Source organism: Phyllostomus hastatus, unplaced genomic scaffold, assembly GCF_019186645.2.
Source record: "Phyllostomus hastatus isolate PE091 unplaced genomic scaffold, TTU_PhHast_1.1 phas_contig_64, whole genome shotgun sequence".
NCBI lineage: Eukaryota > Metazoa > Chordata > Mammalia > Chiroptera > Phyllostomidae > Phyllostomus > Phyllostomus hastatus.
The window spans coordinates 10,488,272-10,513,557 of NW_025333928.1; the positions used below are offsets into that span (position 1 = coordinate 10,488,272).

Sequence of the window (25,286 nt, forward strand, 5' to 3'; positions counted from 1 at the left end):
ACAGGGACAGCATAGAATGGATTTCTCCTAGTTTTGATTAAAATTTGAACACTTTCTCCACTCCGGTGAAATATATAAATAAATAAATAAATAAATACAATGAAAATTGCTAGAGAATGAAGCACGGCACACAGGACCAACTCTGAAGGGGGGAAATGCGGACATCAAAACAGCTGCCCTGCAGCAAAAGGACATCCGTCTTCATTCCCCCTGCTCTGCTCTAAGTTGGGAGAAATCTCTCGAGGTCACCCCGCCCCTCCACCTCACCCCACCGCCCCGGACCTACCTGGCTCTCAGCCCACAGGCCGGCCTGGGTGTACGGCCTCTCCCCGCCATCACCATCGGCGGTGCTGGGCCTCCTCAGAGCCTCCTCACACTGCAGGCTGCAGAGGCTCTCCACATCCACGTCAAACGTCTCATCCGAACAGGACACGGCCTCGAGGATGTCATCGTCCGTTGTGAACAGTATGGTGTCTCCGAAGTGCTCTGGGGCTGGGCGGGTTACCAGGAAAGCAAGGGTCAGCCCACCCCTCAGGCCAGTGATTTGTAGATCATCCTCTGTGCTATAGACCCACCAACATTTCTCCGTTTGTGTAGAGATGAGTTATTCTTCACATTTTGGCAAATGGAGCTCACGTGCCGTAAGAAGCACAGAGGTCTAAGAAAGGGACCTGGTCCAATGAGAATCACTGTGATGGGTGTGAAGCAAAGCCAGGGTGGGCCCGGAGGCAGCTGCTGCTGGCACCCCACCCAGGCCCCTGCTGATCCCTGCAGGGAGGGGCTGCAGTCTTGTCTGAAAGGACGAGAAAGTTGTGCCCCCTGTGAGGGAAGCTGTGGGGTTCCAGATCCCTGCCACTCTGACTCAAGGCAGCACAGATCCTACAAGCTGTGCTCCAGAGCTCCCCTGGGTCAGGCTAAGGCCGGCTTGCCCTGAAAATACACCCTTGCTCAGCCCCTCCCCTCCCTGCCCCCCCCCGCCCCCCCGCCCCGCCCCGCCTGTGGGTTCTCCTGAGAGCGCTCCCTGAGTCAGTGCCTTGCAGAAGAACCCACGCTGCAGAGGCGAGGAGTGGGCCAGGTCTGTGGAAGAGGAGAGACCTGTCACTGGTTAGCCAGTGGGTTTAGCTTTTCCTCAGTGCCTTGGCGACTAGCAGGTAGGGGCTTCAGGAACATTCTCAGAGACACACCGTACCTCCCGACAGGGTTCCAGAGGCCTTGGCAATTTCTCCTTTGAAGATGCACTGTGTGTCCAAGAGGATCTCGATGTCCTTCACGCCGCGGAAGGAATGGATCCGTGACTTGTTGTAATTCCAAACCCTGATCAGGGCGATGTGGCAAGGCTGCGTGAAGTCGACGGTGATGAAGTGGGACTTGCCGGGCGTGAAGGGGGCCAGCCAGACGTGCATGTCGTCCTGGGTCCTGTTCACCCCGTCGGTGAGGTTGGTGACCACACGGGGGTCCTTCCCATAAGCTGGTAAAATATTGATGTCAGGGGGGTCTGCTTGGATGCTCGCAATCTGCACGGGCTCTCCCTTGGAACTGAATATTTCTATCCCGTTCAGGCCGACGTAGTGCCTGTCCCCCCACGTAGACTTGATGTCAATGACCAAGTGCTGGCCGTAAGGCAGGACGGGGATTTTGAAGTCGCTCTCCTGGTCTGTGTCTAGGGGGCAGTCGTCCTGCCCGGGCCCGGGCCCCGGCTCCTCCTCCTCCTCGCGGGGTGGTAGCTGGCTGCCCTGCCGGCTGCTCTTCTGCTGCTGCAGGAACTCATCCAGGATGTCCCCCTGGAACTCTGAGCTAGAGATGCGTCCCCGGTGGGAGCGGTCGAAGGCACTGAGGGAGTTCCAGGACTCGTGTAGCGTGTGTTCCTGCTCGCTGCGCCACAGGGACCTCGGCGGTGTCCCCATGGGCCAGGCGTCTGCAGGAAGAAAGGGCACAGGAGGGGTAAGCCCCATCAGTGACACATGTGGAAGTGAGGACCCTTAGAGCGTCTCATTCAGTGGCTGTCAGCTTGGGGGAGTTACCCTCAGGAGGACATTCTAGAAACCGGTGAGGGTGCTCCTGGCTGCCTCAATGCCCGCCATCCCTGCCGGCACTTGGCGGGTGGGGCGAGGGAGGCAGGGCCCTGCCGTGCACGGTACGGGTGCAGAGCCCGGCCTCTGGTCTCACACAGCCTCAAAAGGCGAGCAAGAAACTGTTGGGAGACACCCAGGTCTGGAACCTAGTTGTTTTGCAAAGAGAAAGGTATTTTTCAATGTATACTGACTGCTCTAAGCATGCAAGCTTATGCAAATCAAGGAGGCCCATTTGGCTGCGTCAGAGCCTCTGCCAGAAGTCCTCCCCGCTCCAGACTCGAGCCCCAGCGAGGCTGCTGCCTGCGGCCTCGGAGTCAGCAGCCCGGGGGCCACCCCTAACGCTGCCACAGTCACTCGACTTGAACAGAGGTTTCAAAGCCTGCCTGGTGACCGGCGAAAGGCTCAGAAAAGAAGGTGCAATGAGAAAAAGCCAGCTATGCCATTTCAGATGCGGCCTATCCTAGTGTGGCAGCACAGACCAGCGTGTTAATTTGATCTTTCTGGGTAGTAATTAGGAAAGGCTTTTATTTTCTTTTTTGTCACCATATCCTCTAAATTCCCTACAAGTATTAATTTTATAATCAGAAAAATGCTTTAAAAAAGCGAACCACCCAGGTGTGCCACCAGGTAAGGAACTTACTTCCACACACGCACGGCCCAACGGGCTCCCAGAGCTGACGCTGTGCCCCAAGCACCTGGGGCACAGGGGCCCGGCCCCCGGAGGGGGCTCCTGCAGGCCCCGCTCCCCGCTCAGAGAACATGGAAGCTCCGCACGCATCGAGCAGCGGCCTGTCCTCACAGCCGCACCACAGCTACCCACCATCCCAGGGCGTCACTTGGGAACACAGCAGCCGACGACACTGACATTTGGGTTTTTCTCCTTTCCTATCACACCGGGCCCTGCACTCCATTTTCTGCCTGTCTCCCAGGGAGCCTGGCTCCATCAATTACCTCTTCTCCCCAGAACTCCCATCACTCCTTCCCCACTGGCACCTTCCCCTCTAACTGCAGACACACATAAATCTCTCCTACCTGAAAGGAGGAGGAAGTTGGCCTGACCTTGTAGCTCTCCCTCTCCCTGCAGCGGCTGCGTCCTCTCCCCACCACCGTCCCTCAGCCCCCGCGCCCCGAGTCCTCTGTGTCCAGTCACTGTCCTGCCCACTCACACTCCCCTTCCCCTTCTTCTGGGAGCAACACCCGATTTTCTTGGGGATCAGGCCATTCAGATTAGGCAAATGTTGACAGCATCCTTCCCAGCTGGGCTTGTGAAAGGAACCAAGGGCAAGAGGGGCTCTCTCTACACTGGGGCTGCTGAGCTGGGGGGCGGGTGGGGGGCGGTGTCGGTGGGGCTGCCTGCGGCCACGTTGCTGCTCTGTGGGAGGAGCCTGCCCGGGATGGTAGCCCACCTGGAGAATAGGAGGCGAGAGACGGACGGACTCCTGCAGACATCATCTGAGCTGTGTCAGATGTCACATGCCAAGTGGCTTTCTGTCCCTTCATCCATGAATCCTCAGATTCCCACAGCCCTCCATTGAAATGGCTTCCCCAGGTTCACAGACTCCAAGTGCACAGTCTTTGCTCAGTTCTCAATTCAGGCTTGACATCCTAAGCCAGGCTCCTCCTCCGGCTCAGGGGAATTGTACTTCTGGCCCTCTACTTCCTCGCAACAGCTCCTCCCTCTGCGTCACACCCTAAGTCCGGTTGCCGAGGCCTCAGCTCCGTCCTGCCTCCCCCAACACCACCATCTCAAACGCCCTCACCCAGCTCCTGGTTCCCACGCAGGCTCTGCTCAGTGTTATAACTCAAGTTCTGCCTGCTCTCCCCCGGGCACCCCCTTCCAGCCCCAACAAGCCCCTGGTGGTCCAGACACGTCCACTTCAAATTCCATGTGCCTACAATGGGGTTGTCACCCTCCCCTCTAAGTGGCATCGTCTCTACTACGCTGAGAACAAGGAAAACCAAAGAAAATCTCACACCTCACCATGACCCCAGGGCCCGAGTCAGCCCTGCTAACTTACCCAACCTCATCCCACAAGTTCCTCCCCACGGCATCCTGCTGCAGCCACGCTGGCCTTTCTGTCCCGTAGATGCACCGGGTCTCTCTCATCTCGGAGCCTTTGTCCTTGCTGTGCCCTCTGCCCTTGCTGTGCCCTCATTTCTATGGAAATGCTCTTTCCTTACGTCTCCAGGGTGCTGGCTCTTCGTGCCACCTTCCTCCATGGAGAGGCCTGCTCCGCCCCATTCCCTGCTGTGTCTCAGCGCCTGACACAGAACACGGCCCAAGGAAGCGCCCAGTGTTGCCAGTAAAGGGAGGGGCAGCTGGCATTGCCATCACTCCTCCAAGTTCAGGATTGGAGGCTGAGGGACGCCCCCTCCCCCTCAGTTCTGCTGCCCCTGTCATCAACCCTCCTTCTCCTCTGCCATTAAAAAGACCCTAGGAGTTTCTTCCATCTTTCCTCCAGGCATGAGGCTCAACATCTGGCAGAAGGGACTTCCCATATGGACCATCAATACTCCGGCTTACTGTGATCTGACTTCCACAGACTGAAATGAATGGCCGGGCCAGTCTGCAAGAGCACTGAGGAGACAGCACCAAACATCACGTTCAGGGACACAGCCTGCGCTTCTCTGCCTGGGTTTAAAGAAAGGCAGGGCTTTGCTTTCATGCCACATCGTTCTCTGACCTCTTCTTCCAGGATGTACAGTCTGGCTTTTAAAAGCAGGGAGATAGACTTTCTCCAAGGCCCCTCAGAGGTGACAGCAGGCTGGGGGCCCGCATTTCCCGCCGTCTGCAGGAAAACACACTCCCCGCTGGCCCCCACCACTACTAGTAGACACACTACTCGCAGTCGGGGAGCTGCTGGGGTCAGTGCTTTGTCCTTTGTCAATATCCCTACCTGTAAATCTGAATGGACAACAGAAAGCTGCAGATTCAGTCTGCAGTCAACACAGGCTGGGAGGGACCAGTGATATGAGATTAAAGATGTAAAACTATTCCTCAGTTGAGACTAGTATGAATTACAGAGTTCTGCACTGAGTTTATAAAAATCAATGGTGCCCTGGCCGGTGTGGCTCAGTGGATTGAGCACCAGCCTGAAAACCAAAGGGTTGACAGTTCAATTCCTACTCAGCGCTCATGCCTGGGTTGCAGGCCAGGTCCCCAATAGGGGGCACACAGGAAGCAACCACACATTAATGTTTCTCTCCTCTTTCTCCTTCCCTTCCTTTCTAAAAATAAGTAATTTTTTTACATTTAAAAAAATCAACGGCACTACCACGAGGTGCACGCTAATTGCTACTAAAGCAGGAAATGAAAAAGTACACAGTGAGATGTAACAGAATCATGTTTATTTTCAGTGTACTGCCCTTCAGTCATAGCTGACTAAACAAGGAGTGGGCACCTGACCTGAGTTGGCCAATCAGCTTCTCCCCTGAGACTTCGGAATTGGCTGCTGGCAACAGAGCCAGAAAATTGTGCCACTCTAGGGCTGCAAGGCCATTTGCCGCTGTGTGCATAAAGGCAGAGAAAGCTGATCCCATGCAGAAGAATGTGGGAAAGTGGGCCTGCGGAGAGGCAGAGGCGGGACCCCACAGCCCTGGCGACACAGGGGAAGCTTCCCCAGTGCTGGCCAGCTCTCTGGTTCCTCCCTCCAGGCCCAGGTGATGAACCGCCACCTGGCCTGCCTGTGGGGGTCTAGGAGCTCCTCAGGCACTCTCCAGACAACACCCCTTTGCTGCTCAGACTGGGTTGATGAAATTTCATTCACCTGTAGCCAACCAACTCCTGATAAAGACACTTCCAAAATGCACATGTCGTTACAACGAGATGTTTTGTCGGACGAAACAAATTCCAGGCTCTGTCTTATGGGGGCAACACAATTCAGCCCCAGGGAGGAATACGGCCGTCATTCATTCCACCAGCATCGACAAGGGCCCAGCCTGCCCCTTTCCTGCAGATCACAGCTATGGGGTTTGGCTCTATGGAACAGGTATGTGAAAATTTCGAAGCAACTTTCCTTTTCAGCATGATTGGCCTAACAAGCATTAAATCTTATGGGCTTAGTTCTTAACGTGTCATCAAGCCAAGCAGTGAAATGCTTGGAAAGAAGTTGGTTGGGTTAGAATAATGCCCACCACCTCAGAACTCCGAGTCCCTGTGGGTCTGTCTGCCAGGACAGCCTGGGACTGCATGCTCCTTGGGGTGCTGACGAGAGCTGTGGAAACGGCCTGCCATGGGGCAGTGATCTGAAGTATGGATTCTGGAGCAGGATCACCGGGCTCAAATTCTGCTCCAACCCTTACTGGCTGTGTGACCCAGAGAAAGCTACTGAAGCCTCACATTTTCTTTATGTGTCAGAGGGGGCTGGTGTGAGGAGTAAACAGGCTGGTTTGAGTGCGGTGCCTGGGTGAGAGCCGGCCCCCTGCAGCAAGCCCAAGAGCCTGCCGCTGCGGGCCTTCTCCCCCCACCCCTCCACACTTGGAGGACCCACCCGGAGCCAGGCACCTGCTCCTGGGGGTCCCACCCCAGACGAGACGCAGTCTGCCCTCACAGAGCTTCTCAGTTCTTCTCTCCCACTCTGTGCCCCCACCCTCCCCCGGCCCGGCACCCAGCCGCAGGATTACAGCACGGTGGGGCCGGCAAGGCCAGGGAGCCAGCAGGGGCAGCTCTGCCCCAAATAAGCCTGCGGCTCATCCAAGGGAGATGCTCAGGTCTTACTGTAGGAGTGTGCAGCCAGAGGGTCCCCAAAAGAAGGATTTGTAATGGGGTTCAGAACTCAAGGTGTCCAGGAAATATTAGAAAGATATATGGGATGTCTTCACCCTCCACCACAGGTGTGAGTTGGGGGAAGGGACACATGGAGCAGGGCCATTGAGAGCTGTTTTGCATAGCAACTAACCTTTGCAGCTAACCTCTGGTGTGGTCATTTAACACATCTATAACCTTTAACTCGTTGCACAGATATGTTAAATAGCTGTGGCCATGCTCTGAGACAGAGATGGAAGGAACTTCCCTCCAAGCTGTAACTGGGAGGCAACTCCCCCTACTTACAGAGCCTGCGTGAGACCTTGAAGATGATTGGCTCCATGACTTGGGGCCACCCCTGCGCAGACTCATGATGGAGCCCAGTACAGCTGGAAGGATATTTAAACCCAGACTTGGTGGCCATTGAAGGGAGAACCATGCGGTTTTGGCTGAGTGGAGACTCCTGCAGCCATGTAAGAAGGACCACGCACTTTTGGCACAGGGGGACCCCCACCCCCGCAGCCATAAGAAGAATCACCATGCGGCTTTAGCTGGAGATCCCAGCAACACAGCCAGTGGTGCTAAGAACTGAGGAAGGCCTGCCAGCTGAGCACAGATTACTGGGAAGAACTGTGGGCTGCCTGAGCCACGGACTTCTATTTCTTTCCCTGAGATACGAAACCCCAGACTGGGCAAAGAGGGGAAGGAAGGACTGTGTGTGTTTGTGGGTGTTTTAAGGAATGTTGGGATTTTGACGAAGACATTAAGTCATTACTTTTAGTCTGTATAACTTAAATAAATAACTCCCTTTCTTTTCACCAATCTCTCACATGGAGAGCTATAATTCTCTGGCAGAGGAAAAGGTGAACCTAGTACAGGGTGACCCCAGGAGAAACGGGGGTCAATTCGGTAGCATTGTGGGACCCTCTTCCCTGGTGGCCAATCGGGGAGGATCATGGGAAACCACATGTGCAGTAGCTTTAAAGTAATGCACCTACTTATACATTACTCACTAAAAGCCCACTAAAACTAGCCAGGAAGGATCTGCCCTATAAGAAGAGAGTCCCTCCAGCCCATGAGGTCAATCTCTGCTTGGAGTTGGCCTGCTCCCATGTCCTCTACTATAAACTCGGGGTGTTCGGTTCAATTCTTTGTCCCGATCACCAAGAACCTGGTTACCTGTGCCCACCTGTGGCATTACGGACTTGCTCTGGTGTCCTAAGCGACATACCAGGGGCCCGGAAGAGGCCTAAAACTGTTCACCTTTCTGAGTGCAGACTTGGGCTGAGTGCAGACCTTCGGGCCGGTCTACTAAACAGTAACAGAGTGGAGGCTGGTGTGACTCGCTGAAAAGCATGTGCAGCTGACCCTTCAATTACACCAGTGGGAACTGCTTGGGTTTACTTACATGGGATATTTTCCAGTAAATACATACAGTACTATAAATGTATTTTCTGTTCCTTATGATTGTCTTAATAACGTTTTCTCTTCTCTAGTTTATGTGATTGTCAGAACACCTACACAACACATAAAAATACGTGTGCATCAACTGCCTGTCATTGGTAGAGCCTCCAGCCGACAGCGGGCTCTTATCAGTTGCGTTTTGGGAGAGTCAAAAGTTAGGCGTGGATTTTCAGCTACACGAGGGGTCTCGCCTGTGACCCCGAGTTGTCCAAGGGCCCACTGTACACTGGTTTCACCTCCAGGCGCACCGAGAGGGAGTCACGAGCGGGGCAGCGATGTTGGTGATGGTAAGCAGCGGCAGCCGACGTCTGCGGGTGCTCCCGTGTGCCCAGCACTGTGCCAAGCACTGCACGTGCGCGGTCTCAGCCAGTTCTCCCGGTGCCCTTGACGCAGGTATCACTGGCATTTTACAGACAAGGACACTGAGGCTCAGAACGGTTTTGGGCTCACCCATGGTGTGGGTTGGCGGCGAGGGGTCAGGAAACACGCCCCAGCGGTTTGACCGCCGGGCTCCTGTGTGATAGGAGGTCCAGTTAAACTCAGAGGATCTATGGGTGAGCCCTGCCTTGGTCGGTTCAAGTGCTTTGTGGACAGTGAAGGATGGACACATCAATGTTGAAAAGCGGTCAGCACTTGTGGGGCACTTGGCACGCACCAGACCCTGGTTACTATTTCGAAGCCATCCTCTCCCTGTCCCTCACGACACTGAGAAGGAGGGGCAGAAAAGGGCTGTTCATCCCATTTTACAGACAAAGATGCTGAGGCTCAGAAGGTGGGAGTGCTCGGCTCCCTAAGCAGCAAAGTTTGGGTCAAATGCTTTGACTCCCAGTTGCTAAGCTACACTCATCGCTGGTGGACAAATCTGAGTGGAAATATTCAGGAATCCCACCTTCACTCCCTTCCTTTCAGGTTCCTTAGAGAGCGTCTGCTGCAAAGTTCACAGAGCAGCCAAGTCCTGCCACGTGTTTTTTCTTTTTTGACACACACACTGGTTTTAAGATATAATCTTGATGAGTCACCATTGCTAAAAATAAGAATATTCTACATTTCTGATTTCTCTTAATTAAAAGGAAAAGGGAGATCTGGCACACTGGCCTTGCATCCCTGATACCAAAAAGCAGCCTGAGTGAAGCGGCACTGCCCCCTGGAGTTGGGCTCATGCTCTCCGGTTAGCCACAGTCCTCACCGCTCCCTATAGCACTTCCAAACCCAGGCAAGTGTCAACTTCTATCTATCATCATACTTGTGTTATTTTTCTAACAGTTCAGTTAAGAGTAAAGTGAAGTAATTAGAGACCAATGTCTCTATCAGAGGTGGAATAACCCGGTCTAGGTTGGAAAAGCCATATACTGAGAGAAAAAGTGAGCAAAGGGACATCATATCTTGGTGGCAATGACAAATATATCTGAGTTTAACATGCAAAGAATGTCTTGCCCATTTCACTCACTGCTGCCAGCTGAGACAGTAAGTTTGTAACCCCTGGCTGATGAGGAAACCAAGGTCTGGGGAGCAAAGAGGCTTGGTGCCAGCCCACAGCCCCCACAGGGACAGTGGAAGCCAGTCAGACTTCCTCTCGAGCTTACCTCTGTCATCGCCGCGCCCACTGCCCAGGGCGTCCTTCTTCAGGCCCCTCCTCCCACTCGCAGGACGCCCCCTGTTGGAGAGCTGGTCAAAGATGTCAAAGTCATCGCTGCAGACTTTGGGGGCCACCCTCTGGGCTCTCTCTCCCGAGATGACATTCCGGCCGCTGGCCCTCCCGTGCTCACGCCTGAGGCCTTTGTCCCCGGCCTCTCCAGACCCCCCACTGAGGAGCTCCTCGGGCAGAAGCCTGTCTTTCCAGTCCAGGGGCTTCTCAGGACTCAGCCAGAGGGGTTTTGGCTTCCTGGCTTTCCCCGTGGGAGAGGGCTGTAGCCAGGACGGGGTCTTCCCTGGAGGTTCAGAGACTTTTCTGCCTGTGAGGTTTTCCAGCTGCTGAATCAGTGAGAGCCCCTGGCCGAGAGGAGGGCAGTCCAGGGGCTGGCTGTGGGGTGCACTGGGCACACCCCCGATCAAGGCCGGGGCCGCTGACACGCCGGAGTCGTCCTCTAACGCGGACACGCTGTCTTCCCTGTGATCAGGGGAATTCACCCTCTCACCAGGTGCATTTCCTGGGGGCGCAACTCCCGCACCCACGGCTGCGCCAGCGGGCTCCAAGTGCACGGCACCGGGCTCCTGGTCCCCGCCCGTGCCAGCCCTCCTGCGGGCACCTGTGCTTTCTTCCGACCGGGCGCTCGGGTGGCTCTCCATTCTCTCAGTCCTCTCGTTCTCCGGGCTGACCAGTATGCTCTGGTCGGCCGGGGCCTCCCCACCTCCTCTGTCCAACTGGCCATCAAAGATGAGGTTTCTGTTGACATAAAGCTTCACGTTCTTGGCACCAATGTCAAGGTCCTAAAAACATAAAATGTAACAAAACGAAGATGCGTGGCATCAGACTGATGTATCAAATTGTAAAAGTAGAAGATAAAAAAGAAATGTGAAATGCTGGAAACAGGTGCTTTAGGAACCCACAGCGCCGGGAATATTAAATAAGGCTCAGTGCCATGTCTGTGTGAAGCCTGCATACTCTATAAATCAAAGGACTTCCACAAAGAGGTGGCCTCACTGGTCTTTGTCACCATTGCCTCCTGCTGGGACATTTGTAATCGCCTGTTAATTGGTCTCCCTGCTTCCTGCCTCTTGCTGCTTCAACCTCAACTTCACATTGCCATCAGAGGTAACTGTTCCACCAGCGCAGATCTGACCCCGCCACTCCCCCTTGTGAAATCCTGGGTTTTTTCCGCTGCCTACAGAGCTTTCATTAAAGGATGTTTCCTGGGCCCTCCACATCAGAAAGCTCGACAGGCACATGAAATGCAGGCTCCCTGGTTCAATGGGTATCACGTTTTCAGTGTCCTGAAAGCAGAGGACTCAGGGACAAGGACCTGAGTGCAGGTAGCTTATTCGGAAAGGTGCTCCCTTACCAAAGTGCCAGAGAGTCAGACGGGGTAGAGAAACCCCCCCACCAAAGGCTTTCCAGCTGGTCACTGCTGTGGGCAACTGGGGCTCCCTCCCACTGAGGCCGTCTTTCAGAGGAACCCATAGAATGTACCTCAGGGTGTCCCTCCAGAGGCGGGAGTCTGGGACACCTCCCTGCCGACTCCCTTCCCTGTGGGCTGCAGGCTGCCCCGGGCGGGCGCTGCGGCTGTAGGGCCAGCCCGCAGCAGGGAAGCACTGAGGGCGGCCCCGCTGCTGCCCCCTCAGCGGTGCCGGGAAGCCCGGGGGTGTGGTGCGGCACTGCATTTGAACAGGTCATCCGGATGACTCCTTTGCACACAGAATGTGGAGAACCTCAAGCCAATGGGATGAATTCTGAACCCCTCAGCACCACACGACAAAGGGGTCCCCAGCCAGCCTCCCTGTCTCTTTCTCCCCGACGCCATGCCATGTGGGTGTTCAACACTGCTTTGTTCGTGCTGAAACTGAACCACACCTCCTGCTACTGCCCGCTCCCTGTCCGTTCCTCTTTACATAAAAACACTTTTAAAAAGCAGCTTTATCGAGGATGACACATTCAGTACAGAGTACATTTTTTTAAGTGTGTGACTTGATAAGTTTAAATACAAGCATAGACCCACAAAATCATGTCTCCAATCAAGATAATGGACACATCCGCCCGAAGTTGCCTTGTACCCCTGGATAGTCCCTGCCTGCCCCTCCCACCCCCGCCCCCAGGCAACCACCCACCCACCAGCTTTCTGTCCCATAGATCAGCTTGCAATGCCTAGACTTTTTAAACAAAGGGAATCGTGCACTATGCGCTCTCGTGGCCCAGCTTCTTTCACTCAGCATAATTATTTGAAGAGTCACCCACGCTACCTGAATCGATCCTTTTATTCCTCTTTCCTGCTAAGGAGAACTCCCTGGTCGGGCGACCCCGCCGGGTGTTGGCCTTTACCACACACCCGTGAAGCGGCACTGCCACAGCACTTTTCCTTCCTCCTCTCGTGGCCGGGGCCCTGCTGCAGCCAGGCCTGTGCCTCGGCCTCTCTGTGGAACCCACCTCGCCAGGGGCGCCCGTGCCTGGGGTGCAGAACCTTCCCTGTTTGTCTGGGACAGTCCGACCCACTCCTGCGGTCCTGGTGTACTCACTCAGGGCACCCTCTTTTACTCTCAGAAGTGCCCTGGTTTGGACAGTCAATCTGAGGGTCCAGCAGGTTGCCAGGGCCACCGGGAAATTCTGTCCTGGGGCAGGGCAGCCGCCAGCAGTGTTCGCGCTGTCGGCCCCCCCTCCTTGACAGATGTCCTTCCCCAGGCCCCCAGGCTCTGCGCTGGACTGGCTCCCCCGCCGGGCCTCCTGCTCAGCGGGGCCCCGAGCGGCTGGGCCAGTCCTGGGCCTCCAGACTTCCTTCACTCTCACCACGCGGTCTCACCCAGGCCAAAAGCCCTAAATATCATCTTTGTGTTGATGACTCTTGATTATTTTAATCTCCTACCCTGACCTGTCCACTAAGCTCCCAGTGACCACAACCTCTCTTCTTTGATATCTAACAGTTATCTCAGCCTTAACATGCCCCAGACAGAATTCTTGACTCACTTTTCCCAAGCTTAGTCCTCTCACATCTTAAAAATGGTTGCATCATCATCCTTAACGGTATAGCTCAGGGGGTTGGGTGTCATCCCGCAAACTAAAAGGGTGCAGGTTCAATTACCAGTCAGGTCACGTTCCTGGGTTGTGGGCCAGGTCCCCAGCCGGGGGTATACAAGAGAGGCAACCAATAGATGTATCTCTCCCTCTCTTTCTCTCTAAAAATAGATAGATATAGATAGATAGATCAATAGATAGATGATAGATAGATAAAAATCTTTTTAAAAAATGGTTGCACCATTCAGTCAGTTGCCAGAAACCCAGGAGTCCTGCCTGATTCCTCTCGCCTTCTCACTCACGTAGCCAGGCTGCTGGAAGTCCCGCTGCCCTAACCTCGAACACCCTTCCAAACCTGACTTCTGCTCCAGGCTCTGTGCCCCGCCACTGTCATCCCTCCAAGGGACAGCAGCATGACCTCCTCCTAGTCCCTCTGCTTTTCTCTGCCCACTCTGCACTGCCATCGCCTCCCTACCCCAAGTACACGCGCTGCGTTTTCTACATAGCAGCCAGTCTTTTAAAACAGACAAACACACACAAAACTTGCCAGGTCGTGGCAGCCCCCTGCTTAAAACCCTTCAGTGATTTCATACTACACACAAATCCCACCCCCTTCAGCAGCCAATAAGGCCTACTGATCTGGCCCCTGCTGACCTCTCTGACCCTGGCCCCTGCTGACCTCTCTGACCCTGGCCCTTGCTGACCTCTCTGACCTCAGCCCCTACCACCCCTTCCCTCCTCCCTCTGCTCCCACACTGGTCTGATTGCTGTTCCTTGACCCTGCCAACTCAGCCCCATTTTGGGACCTGAGTGCTCACCTGGAACGCTCTTCCCAGACACCTGCAAAGTTGGCTCCTTCGTGTCCTCACAGAGATCTTCTTGGCCCTCTCTCCAGAGCAGCCCTCCCCATCTGCCCCGTCTCTATTCCACCATCCTGTTTTCTTTCTTTCTTGTCTCTGACGTGATCTTATCAGCTTTTAAAGTTATTTATTGTCTCTCTATTCAAAGTTAAGCTCCAAGACACTAGGGGCCCTTGTCCCATCTTGCCCCAGGGCCCAGGAGGTACCTGGCACATAGTAGGTGTTCCACAATCACTTTGGAATCATAAGTGAATAAACACAGGTATTTTTCTCCCAGGGCAGCACTGCTCCAACAATGTTCTGAGAACAACCTCATCAGAAAAATGCTCGCCTGATGCCTTCGCTCCCCGGCCACTTACCAGCTCACTCAGGCTTCTGATCTGCGCTCGGGAAATGGGCCCTGAGACCCCAGAGGTGTCCATCTGCGCTTACTCCCCCGCCATTCCTGAAGCTAGGTGAACAGCTCTACCTAAATTTCTAGCTCACCAGGTCCTTGCTACAGAGGTTTCTGTGGCAATTTAGAATGAGACCCATCGAATCTGTGCTACAGCACAGGAGTGGCTCCCATCGCCCGCGGGGGATGGTAGGCTACCAGCCGCCGACCGCCAGAGAAGTCAGTTCTCCAAGCACTCTCCTACACGTTTACATGGATGTGTGCTCTGTTGAGCAGAGGCACGGAGCGGGTGCATGACGTGAATTCATCAGGAGACAGCTGTTTGAGGAGGACAGCTCGGGCAGCTTTCAATGACAAGTCCCGCAACATTATTGCCATGGAAACATCTGGCAGGACAGAAACACGTGCACTTACAGAGGGGGTGGGGTGGAGGGGAGGCCTTCCAGTCCAGCACAGTCAGCGTGTGAGGTGGACCTCCTGGCTTTCACAGCGGGGAGTCTGGCTTCCAAAATGTGTTTGTCTACCTCTCATCAACAGTCTGGAGCACCATCTGACCTCCAGCCGTTGCTGCTTGGCTCTCCAGGGGTGTGGCTGAGAAGGGACGGAGTGGGGGAAGCAGGCTGGGGCAGGGGTGCAGCCTCCGATGCTCGCAGCGGCCAGGCAGGGAGCACGGAAATGGGCCCAGGAGGAGACCACAGGGAGTGATGTGGGGCACGGGGAGAGGGGAGGCTCGAGTCCGGCCTGACCGTGCTCGTCTCCGTGAGGTTTCCAGCACTCTGTGGGCCGAGTGAGACACGTCTGTGAGTGGGTTTGGCCCGAGGATTACAGAGTGGGGTCCCGGGAGGGGAACAAATAGGAGGCACTTCTCTGGGGATGCCAAGTGTAACAGTAAAAGGCTGTACTGTCCCACACAGTCAGTCCTCAGAACAACTCAACAGGTGGCACCAGGGCTCACCTTATAGATGGAGAAACTGAGGCTCAGCCCTCCCTGAGGTCACGCAGCTGGTTCGAGGCAAGCCACTGCAGCTGGCATGACATAGGTCTCACTGTTACCTCCCTGTGGTCAAGCTGGCCCTGGAGCCTTCTCTGCCTCGGTCCGGCCAGGGCCAGGCTCGCTAGCCACGGACAGGGTCACCTGCACCCACTGGAATTCGGAGCCCCACCTATACTTTTTAACAGCTCCCTGTGGACCAGCTGCCTCCCGCTCCCATCCAGGCTCCCTCCTTGGCCCCCAGAGGCCATGACTGTGGGCACTGCGCAGGGACACATGCCGTGTGCTTCCAGACTCCTCCCCACAGATTTAGTACATGCCGACGTAACCGTCTTCTCTCATCAAAGGTGCGGTTAGAATAAAGAGATGCACCTGTGCAGCTCGGGGAACCCAGGGGGAGGACCCCGCAGGACCACACCCCTTGGCATCCCCACAGTAGAACTCTGGGTGAGGGATGTCTTTGGAGATGGAGTTGGGGGAACTTCTCTTGCTCCTAAGGAACCAACTCACTCCCTACTTCCCAGTAACCAGCGCTGTCATCCCAACTGGTGTTCCTGTCTTCTTGTTGCCTTGGTGCTGACATTTTCCTCCTTGTTCGATAAGAGTTCTTGTTACACTTCCGAGTCCTTTTGCAGTGGAGTTTCAAAAGGACACTTTGGGGACAAACTTCCAGAGGCACAGGTTTAATGACAGCATCTTTCCTGGCTCACACCCTGACTTCATCTTCCTTACAGTTGGCCAGGACCAACCACGTTGAGACAGTAAGGCAATTTCAGTACAACAGTATTAATAGTATTCCTGCCTAAGAAGTTTCATTGACTGGTCAAGGCTACCTAGGCTACCTTCCTCCCCAGCCCCGGCGTCCAAGGACCTGCCTCTCCGGTGAGCGCACAGACTGCTCGGCAAAGGTTGGCGGGGCGCATTCCGTTGGGACAGCAACCCAGCAGAGGCCTGGACTGCTGTACTCACAGGGCACTTTCCCCAGAGACAAGCACCCACCCCACGCACAGCAGACACATCCCGAAGAAACCATTCATACCGAAGCACTGGCTAGGCCTAAATGCCAGACGCCGGCAAACATCCATTAAAGCAAACACTTCACGTGTGCAGGCTTGACCTCACTCATGCACAGCCTGTGGGGGCCACACCGCAGGCACCCCAAGTGCTGGCAGCTCCGTCACCGACTGGGAGCACCCACTGCACGGGAAGAACGTGAGCTGCTGTCCTTCACTGCTCTCTTTACCCAGAAGTGCTGGCTCCAGAGCAGGAGGGGCCTGAGGAGGTGGGCTGATTGGGAGGTGGCCTATAGGTTTATCAGGATGTGGGGACTTTGGGGGGTGAGCTGCTGCTGCCCAGACAGCGACCACGCAGGCCTCCGGACCTGGCTGAAGGGCCAACTCCTCCAGGAAGCCCCTGGCTTTCTCGGTCTCCTCTCGGTCTTCCTCACGTTGAGTCAAGGGCCCTCCTCTGGGCTCTCAGGTTTGGGCTCGCAGCCTGGATCTTGGCACCGACTGCCCAGTGAGCGTCCACATGTCCAAGGCTGCCTGCACCTGGACGGAGACTTTCAAGGATGAGGAGAAGGCCCGTTCCTATCCACACTGAGGCCTGGCCCTAGGAACTAACTTGCTTTTTCCTAGCACATCTGAACTTGAACATTGTTTTATGGAGGGAAGAATTCAATGGCCTTTTGCATGTTCCCTGAGAGAAAAACCAACAGACACCATTCTTTGTGACACAGGAACAACATCTTGAAAAAGATGGTGAGGCACCTCGACACCTAACGAGTTACATTTAGCCTGTCACGTGCTGGGCGCTGGGCTATCCCCTACGACAGCCACCCCCCCAGCACCTCCGACTCAAGAGGACAACGGATGTGGGCGGGGCCTAACACAGCAGGTCGCTGATGGCCAGACAGTTGAATATATGCTGGTTTGGTCCAAAGAGCAATTAAAAATTTTAGAACTAGTTGATAATGTATAAAAATTGGGAGCTTTCACATCACAGTGTGCATTTCTGGCCTCTCTTGAATACCCAGGTCATGTGGGCAGTGCTGAAGCGCTGTGTGGCAGCTGCCCTAGGCGGGGCCTCGCTCCTCAGAGACCACAGTCTCTATGCAGAGGGCAGGCCTACTGGCCAGTGCCGGACCACCTGGTGGTGCTGGGAGCACCGGCCACTTTCTCCATCTCTCGGATGGAGCCCATCATAGTGCCCATCCCACAGGATGGCCGTGCCCGCTGAATGAACTGATACATGTCAAGTCCTGTGAGCACCGCCCAGCATGTGATCTGTGCCCAAGATACGTGAGCTGTTATCACAGTCACACCCAATCCATTGCCTGGAGTGTGCACCTGCCACACCTGGCTACTCAGGGCCAGCACGTCCCCCCTGCTTCCCTGGGGCCTGGTACAGCGATCCCTCAGGTCCTGGGGGAGGCTGGCAGCAGGCATAGGAAGAAGCCAAAACGCTCCAAGGTGGAGCCTAGAATCACTCTCGCTGCCCTAGGTTAAGACCCCTCTAGGTCTGATCGAAGACTCCAGCATGCAGTTTGCACAATTTCATCCAACTCAACAAATACCGCATGGCCCTTTCTGGGTCCCGGCCTGTGTGTGATGCGAAAGAAGAAAGCAAATCCACACTAAGGGGCCAAGTCTGGGACACAGGCATGTGACTTGGTGCCGAGAGGGTGTGACTGGAGACCACCAGCAGGGGCCGGGCCAGGACAGGGGTGGGCAGGAGCTTGTGTGTGCAGAGACCTAAGCAGAACCCTGACGCTTCCAAGGGCGAGTGTGTGACAAGGCCGGCTGGGCACTCCAGGGTTGGGAAAGCAGGAGCAAATGAGCAGCAGAATGACGAGTTTCATGGGGACCACCGGGAGATAGAAGTCGCATCAGCCCACGGGGACGGAAGAGCCCAAGAGCCGGGGCTGTGGTGCAGGAGTAGAGGAGGTCACGGACGCTCACGCACGCAGGGCCCGGCGTGCGCCACGAGTGGGGGAGGTGAGGTGGTGCAGGGACAGCTGCGGCAGGAGTGGGGGGACTGCGGCACTGTGGCTCAGGTCCACTGAAGCTTCCAGGTGCGGACGTGGCCCATTGCTGCCAGATCTTTCAGTTTCTCAATAAAAGTAAAAAAATCCACATTGTCATGTAAAAATTCCCAATATTTAAATGTTGGCAATTATTTAAAGAATGTGGAAAGCACATGTGAGCAGCTAAAATCTGTGCGCTGCCCTGGGTGAACGGGCCCAGCCTCTGCGTCACAGTTTCCCCAGGATACCCCGGAAGCACCTGCTGGCACTGGACGGTGGCTGCCCCTGAGGCACTCTGCAGCTGGGAGGCGCCCAGCTCACCCACCCTCACCACGTGGCCTCCTGAACTGTGATTTGCTGTACATCCCCAGCCCTCTTGCCTGTGAGCGAGCTCAAGGGAGCAGCCAACGTGTCCGATTCCTGGTCCAAGGACAACACCCAAGTGCAGGGCGTCGATAAGCCTCTGCGATGAGGTGCAGGGACTGCACAGAGGAGTGAGCGGAGCCAGGAGGCCGAGGGGGCCATTGCCTGCAGTGGTGAGTCCTGGGGGCAGCAGGCAGACACAGGAGGAGGAGCTGGGTTTGGAAGGAGACAGGCTGTGACGATGGAAATGAATAAACTTAGAGAGGACTGGCTGTGAGGGGCAAAGGGAAGGGAGGAGGATTCAAGGGTGGGAGTCAGGTGCTGCTGCAGACAGCAAAAGGAAGTGCAGGCCAGGGGCGGTGGGGCAATTCTACTTCTGAGCATTTATCCAAATAAGATGCAATCACTTCCTTGGAAAGGAAGGGAATCTGCATTCCCATGTTCACTGCAGCATTATTTACAACAGCAAAATACAGTAACAATCTAAGTGACAGATGAATGGATAAAGAAGATGTGATACATAATATGTATGTATATATCTGTGTCAATATATATACATACACACACATATACACACAATATAGAATATTACTCAGCCATAAAAAGGAACAGGGTGGACCTTGGTGGCATCATGATTAAGTGAAATAAGTCAGACAGACAAAGACAAACACTACATGATCTTACTTACACGTGGAGTCTAAAGAAAAACTGAACTCACAGATACAGAGAACTCTGGTGGTTGCCAGAGGCCAGGCACGGGCGTGGGAGAGGGGGGAAAAAATGGGTGAAGGCGGCCCAAGGTCAAGCTTCCAGCTCTAAGATACGTAGGTCCCGGGATGTCCTGAGCAGCACGGTGACCAGTTAGCGATGCTGCATCGTGCAGTGTGTGAAAGTGGCGGAGAGAGTAGATCTTAAACATTCTCACCTCATGAAAAAAAAATTCTTTTAACTGTTTGGTGATAGATGTTAACTAAACTTTTTATGTTAACTATTTCTCAATATATCCATACATCAAGTAGCACATCAATGCACTATACACCTAAAACTAACACAATGGTATGTGTTTGTTATAGCTCAGCTAAAACACCTAATAAAATTAAGTGCAGTTTCCCAGTTGCACTAGGCACATTTTAAGTTCTCAACAGCCACCCATGGCTGGCGGCTACTGAGCTGGAGAGGGCAGGGCACTGCTGTCACTGGTAACACCACGGGAAGATCCGTCAGGGAGCACGGGCCTGGACCATCAGGACGTGTCGCAGAAATATGCACAGGAGAATCTAACGTGCATTCACTCATTCATAAACTATACTTGTTGAGCACATTTCCGCGTGTAAAATATGCCCCTGGGTGTCCGTCCTGCCCCCTGCACCACTGCGGCAAGGCTGGGGGTGGCATCAGGAGGGTGACGCTGTCGGTGAAGGTAGCGAGGGAGTGCCTGTTCCACCGCGGGTGGTACCGGGTAGCAGGTCACTAGTGCGTCGTTATGAAGGCAAACGGGGATGGTGTGGAGCCGCTGGAAGCCCACTTTTTGAATGGGTTATTATTGACTATAAAAGGGAGACCACTGGCTCCTCCCTCCCAACGGATGGCGCCCTGCAGGGGAAGCAGAGCTGAGAAAACCAGAGAAAAACTGACAGACCTCAGTCCCCTTCTAAGCTCTGTCACTCACAACTCACTAGCTGGGCGAGTGGTTCAATCCAGGGAATATCAAACACTGACACACCTATTAACACGTCCTCCTCCCGAGCCCAAGGCAGACACCCTGAATCAGTCAGGCACCTTCCTTGGTGAAGCCGAAGGGAGGTTCCAGATCTTTCTTAAGACAGGCAGCCATTTCTAAGCAGAGCATGCAAAAGAAACACAAGTTTCTCGGCCCCGTGGAATCTCTCTGTGTAAGCTCCAGTTTCTTCATCTCCATGGTGACGACTGGCGACATCTACCTTGCAGAATTGCTGGGGGTCACTGAGATGAGGCACTCGTTTGGTTATTTGTTTATGCATCTAATACTCCGAGTGCCATGTGCCTGCCTGGCATGCGCAGCACTGGATAAAGGACAGCCGTGGCACGCAGACGTCTGTGTGCTGGCGTGTCGGGGACCCAGCCTCTGTGTCGCCCTGCTTTCCCCTCGAGCCCTCTCCTCTGGGCTGGCCTGCACTCACCGCATCTCCTAATAACGGGAAAGGTGCCCAGAAGAGCTAGCCTGAGGGTTTAAGCCAGCATCTCTGCTAGCACCTTCTTCCCCCACATTCTGAACAAGCTGCAGCTGGATTAGCTCCCACCTCTAACTTTCCTCGGATTCCCAAACACAAAACTCTGTATTAACGAGTCGTGCCAACCAGGCTGAGCCATGCTTCCTGTAAACTCCTTTTATCTCCTCTAAGACACACAGGAGTCACATCCTCCAGGGACCATTAAATCAAATCAACCTGCAGCTGTGTCTGTTTGTGCTTTCTGCCCCCGGAAAATTCTGGCAACAGATGAGTGGGAGTGCGTGACCCCTGAGGTGCCCGTCAGGGACCGTGGTCCTCCCCACTCCGCTCTGCCTGTGCAGAGGCCTCAAGCCTCGAGGGCCCACGGCCAGCGGCTCCTCCACGCACCCGCAACGACACCCTGGTGCCCTGCTCCTCTTTCTTATTCTCCCCGCACAGAGAAGGCTGAGCGCAGGTCAAAGGAGAAGGCGGCCTTAGCCACAAGGAATGAAGCTTATCTCCTTTGTAATCCGGCACAGAAAAGCTGCTTTTCTTGGCCTGAGATACATACTCAATGCCAGGGCCAAGCTCCAGGGCCGGGGGCCTGGGCGGCCAGCACTGTTTCACCGCCCAGTCCCGAAGATGCTGGGTCCGCCTTCCAGGAAGCACCCGCTGGACTCGGGCACGGGAGGGCACAGCCCGTGCAGGGCCGGATGAGTCCCTCTGCACGCCAAAGCCCACCCGTGGAGAACGGGAGGCTGACACTCTCACAGAAACTCCCTCCCTTATTCCAGTGGCTTGGACTGCTCTTAAATTTTAACTTTAGGTATTTTTAAAACCTCAAAAATAGGAATCAGAGAAAGCTTTTTGTTACTTCTCTGAGCAGCGCAGTGTGGGAATGAGCCCTGTTAGCTCCAGATCCCCTGAGCCTCGCAGATCATTGTTTACGGGGCAGCTGGCTGCTGCGGGGGAACCGGCAGGAGGGAGGGAGGAAGGACAACAAGGAGGGAGGAGCCCTGACTCTCCCTGCGGGCCCCCAGACTGCCTCTAGCCTGCTCAGGACCTCATGCGAGTGCCCCGACACTCTTAGTCTCTCGTCTGGACATCAAAAAGGGTAAGGCAACTGCTTCTCCAGTCCTGGGGAAGGAACACATTCATCTATTCAACAGCCATGCATTTCTACTCTGAGCGGAGCAGCGGTGGAGACGACGGCCCTGCTCCCAGGAGGCCCACGGCACTGTCGGGCAGGCATCCACCCTAGTACAGGGTGGTGGGGTGCACTCATGAGGTCCAGAAGCAGTGCAAGGGTTGGGCTGGCTCTCTGCGAAGGTGACCGTCTAGGTTTTTCAGGAATGCCAGGCTGGCAGGAGCTTTGAGTTGAGCCAGACGGGAGGCGCCCGGGACTGAAGGTACAACTACAATGGAGGTCAGTGAGGAGCTCAGTTTCTGCTCCTTCAGGGGCCTCTCCTGACCTCTCCCAGCCTGAGACCAGCCCTCTCCACCATGCCCTAGGGGTTACAGCCTGGGGCAGACCAGCTGGAGCCCAAAGGTGAGTTCAGTTTGAACTGCATGGTAGTTGCAAAAGAATTTAAATTAGCTACTGTAATTCACAAACCAGAAAGGCTCATAGCACAATTCAGGTTCCTAGCTCCCTGGGAATAGCTGGAAGAGCCAGCAGTGCTGGCTGGCATTCCTACATGGCAACCAGTAGCTGAAGCTCAAAAGCAGCCTGTGTTGGCCAGCCTGCCACGCTCCCCACCATGCCCTAGTGTCCCTCTAACAATATTGAGGCTGAGTGCTTGTCCTATCACTTCCTGTAGAGCAGATTGGAAAGGAAAGTAGAACAACAGTCATCCCCAGGTCTATCCTAAGAGAGCAAAGAAAATAGGCCGAGGGATCCTGTCCCTCCTCACCCACTGAGCTCCCGGCTGAGTCCCTGGGGCTTCTGTTTGAAACTCCTGGTACTCCGGCTTCACTCTGTCGTCTGTCGGGGTCTTTATCACACTGCAGTACACTTCTATGTTTACCTGTCGGCCAGCTTTTAGACAAGGAGCATCCCTAGGGTGCGGGCTGTCTCTTCCATCAGAGCCCTCGGGATGACCATGAAAGCCTATGTCCCCAGCCATGTGCCCAGTAATAAGTGTCGATGAGGGGATAAATGCACAGGCAGACACGCGAGGCACAGGCAGTGAAGAGGGCGCAGGAGGTGGTGGGAAGGCAGGAGAGGAGGGGCGCTGGCACACGGGGACCCGGGGCAGACGCACAGAACCCTTGGCCTGCTGGACGAGGGCCTGCGTCTTAGTGAGATCCGTGTCAGTCAGGCACTGTGGGTCACAGTCGGAGAAGTGCTGGGTGAGGGGGGGTGCCTGGGATTCCACTGCAGGGGTGCAGGTTTTCACTTGGATGCTTACCGGCTGTGTGACTTGGGGCATGTCACATACCTCTCTGGGTGTCTATTTCCTTAACTGCTAAAATTGAGCCTTAGTTAGTATCTTTCTAGTTCTTCCAAGGTGTGGCCTGATGACACCTCCCAAACATTCGAGCGGAGACTCCACTCCTAGGGGCCCTGTGGAACCCCCAGCAGGCACTTGTTCACACTCAGCAGGGTCTCCTGGGACCCGTTCTGCAGTTTCAGGGATCAGGCTATTGGGTAGCACTAATGCTCCCATCAGTCAAATGCCCAGGGAGGAATCAGGGCCTGGTACTCACGCCATCAGCCGTCCAGTAATTCCAAACCTTGATCTTGGCCAGACCAAAGGCATGCAGCAGTCTCGTGTTGCGGATGACAAAAAAGAGCTGGAGCGGTGGGTTGAAGGGGCACGTCCACAAGGAGGAGTCTTTCTTGCTCTGGAACACCAGTGGGAGAGGGTGGTGGTCAGCACATCTTCCCCCCCGCCCTGCCCCCGAAGCGCGCCAGCCGTGCCTCCCTCCCGACAAACACCCAGCGAGGGCTGAGGGCAGGCAGCCAGGCCCCTTCTCCACGTAATCGGGGGTGATAGGGGAAGCTCCTGACTGTCACTCCATCTGGACTGACCCTTGTCCTGGACCTGAAGCTGCCAGTGGGGCCCTCCAGCTCCACCATCTAGACTGAGTTTAAAATGCAGCGGGCTTTATTTAAATTGGCTTTGAGGAAAGCACGGGAGGGGGGACAGGAGGGAGCACCAGAGGGAAGGACAGGGAGAGCCACCACTTGCCCTATCTGATAAACCTGGCAACAGAGTTTTTCATTCTCTTTTGTTAAACCTTGTCACATTTTTAAATAAAAAGATATAGACTGACTCGGGTGTTCATCAGGGCAGGGCCACGGCGCCAAGCCCCGAGAGTCATCAGTGTGCCCGCCAGCCAGGCTGCCGAGACCACGAGGGGCAGCGTCGCAAGAACAGAGGGGCAGAGAGCAACTGCTGTCATTCTTGCTCACACCAACAAAACTTTGTCACGAGTGCTTCTGGATGCAGACGAGAAAGCCCAATCAGGGGACTCCTCTCAGCTCTCACTGCCCCTCCCTTCTCTGCGATGCCTCGTCCACCTGACTAGACCGAGCTCTCGGCCGCTCCCGGACACGCCCACACTGGCTCGGTCTCTGCGCCTGTGCACAGGCTGGGCTCTGGGTGCAACGCTCTTCCCGTCCTCACCCGGGGAAATTCAGCCCAAGACACTGTGGTCCCCACTGTCCCCCTTCCCTTGATGCAACTGCCCTCTCCTCCAGGTGTGCCTGCAGCTCCTCGCAGTGCCTGAGGTTAGCACGGCCCTCGGTGTCCCACAGGCGCCCGTTTTGGGGTCCATGTCACTACCCCTGACTCGGTGGTGAGCTCTTCAAGGGAAGTGGCCGAGGCAAATTCATTCCCGAACCCTCAGCATTCACCACAATTCCTTGGCACATGATAAATGCCAAACAACCTTTGTTGAATGAATAAATAAATGGAAAAGTGAAATTTGCCTCCTAATATCTGTCTTCCCATTGAAACTGTGAGAGACTGTAAACTGAATCTGGCCTGCACAGCTATTTTGTTTGGCTCCTGAGTGTTCTTAAAAAAAAAAAAAAAAGGCAAGTTTGCTGCCAACACTTAAAGAAGGAGAGAATTTTGCTCCTCCCAGCTGGATTTCTGGCTTCTTGGCAAACTTGGAAGCCGCAGGTGGCAGCAGGGGTCCCTGATGTCCAAAGGGGGTGCTCTCCTGTGCCCCGGTCCCCACCACTCCCTGCTGTGTACCCACATCGCACTTCCCCCACCTTGCCTCTGCCTGGCCCTTGCAGGCATCTGAGACAAGGGGCTCTGCTTAGGGGCGGAACAGTTACACATCCCGCGTGCCAATGAGCAGCCACGGCATCTCTGACACTGGCTAAAGTTGTCCCTTTTATTAAATAAGAGTGTTGCCCTGTATTTGAGAAAGTGTCCACAGACTTCTGTCACCACGGCCATGCCTGCTAAAGGACAGAGCCAGGGAAGGAGGAGATTGGCTGACTCTGGGCTTCACGGGCCCCCAGGAGATGGAGGCCCAGGCTCCAGCTGCAGGGAAGGACAAAGG

The 25,286-nt window shown here is 55.0% G+C and overlaps 1 protein-coding gene across 3 annotated transcripts in view; it reads right to left on the reverse strand.

Annotated features, from left to right (window-relative positions):
- The window catches only part of LOC123825556 (katanin interacting protein), a 189,798-nt gene that overhangs the window by 27,970 nt on the left and 136,542 nt on the right, over nucleotides 1-25,286 (reverse strand). For all 3 annotated transcript variants that reach the window (XM_045849080.1, XM_045849079.1, XM_045849077.1), the window contains 4 exons: nucleotides 23,472-23,609; nucleotides 9,864-10,707; nucleotides 1,190-1,915; nucleotides 287-492 (listed from right to left, as the gene is read on the reverse strand). In XM_045849080.1, coding sequence (XP_045705036.1) covers nucleotides 287-492; nucleotides 1,190-1,915; nucleotides 9,864-10,707; nucleotides 23,472-23,609 — 1,914 coding nt within the window. The remainder of the gene's footprint in view (nucleotides 1-286; nucleotides 493-1,189; nucleotides 1,916-9,863; nucleotides 10,708-23,471; nucleotides 23,610-25,286) is intronic.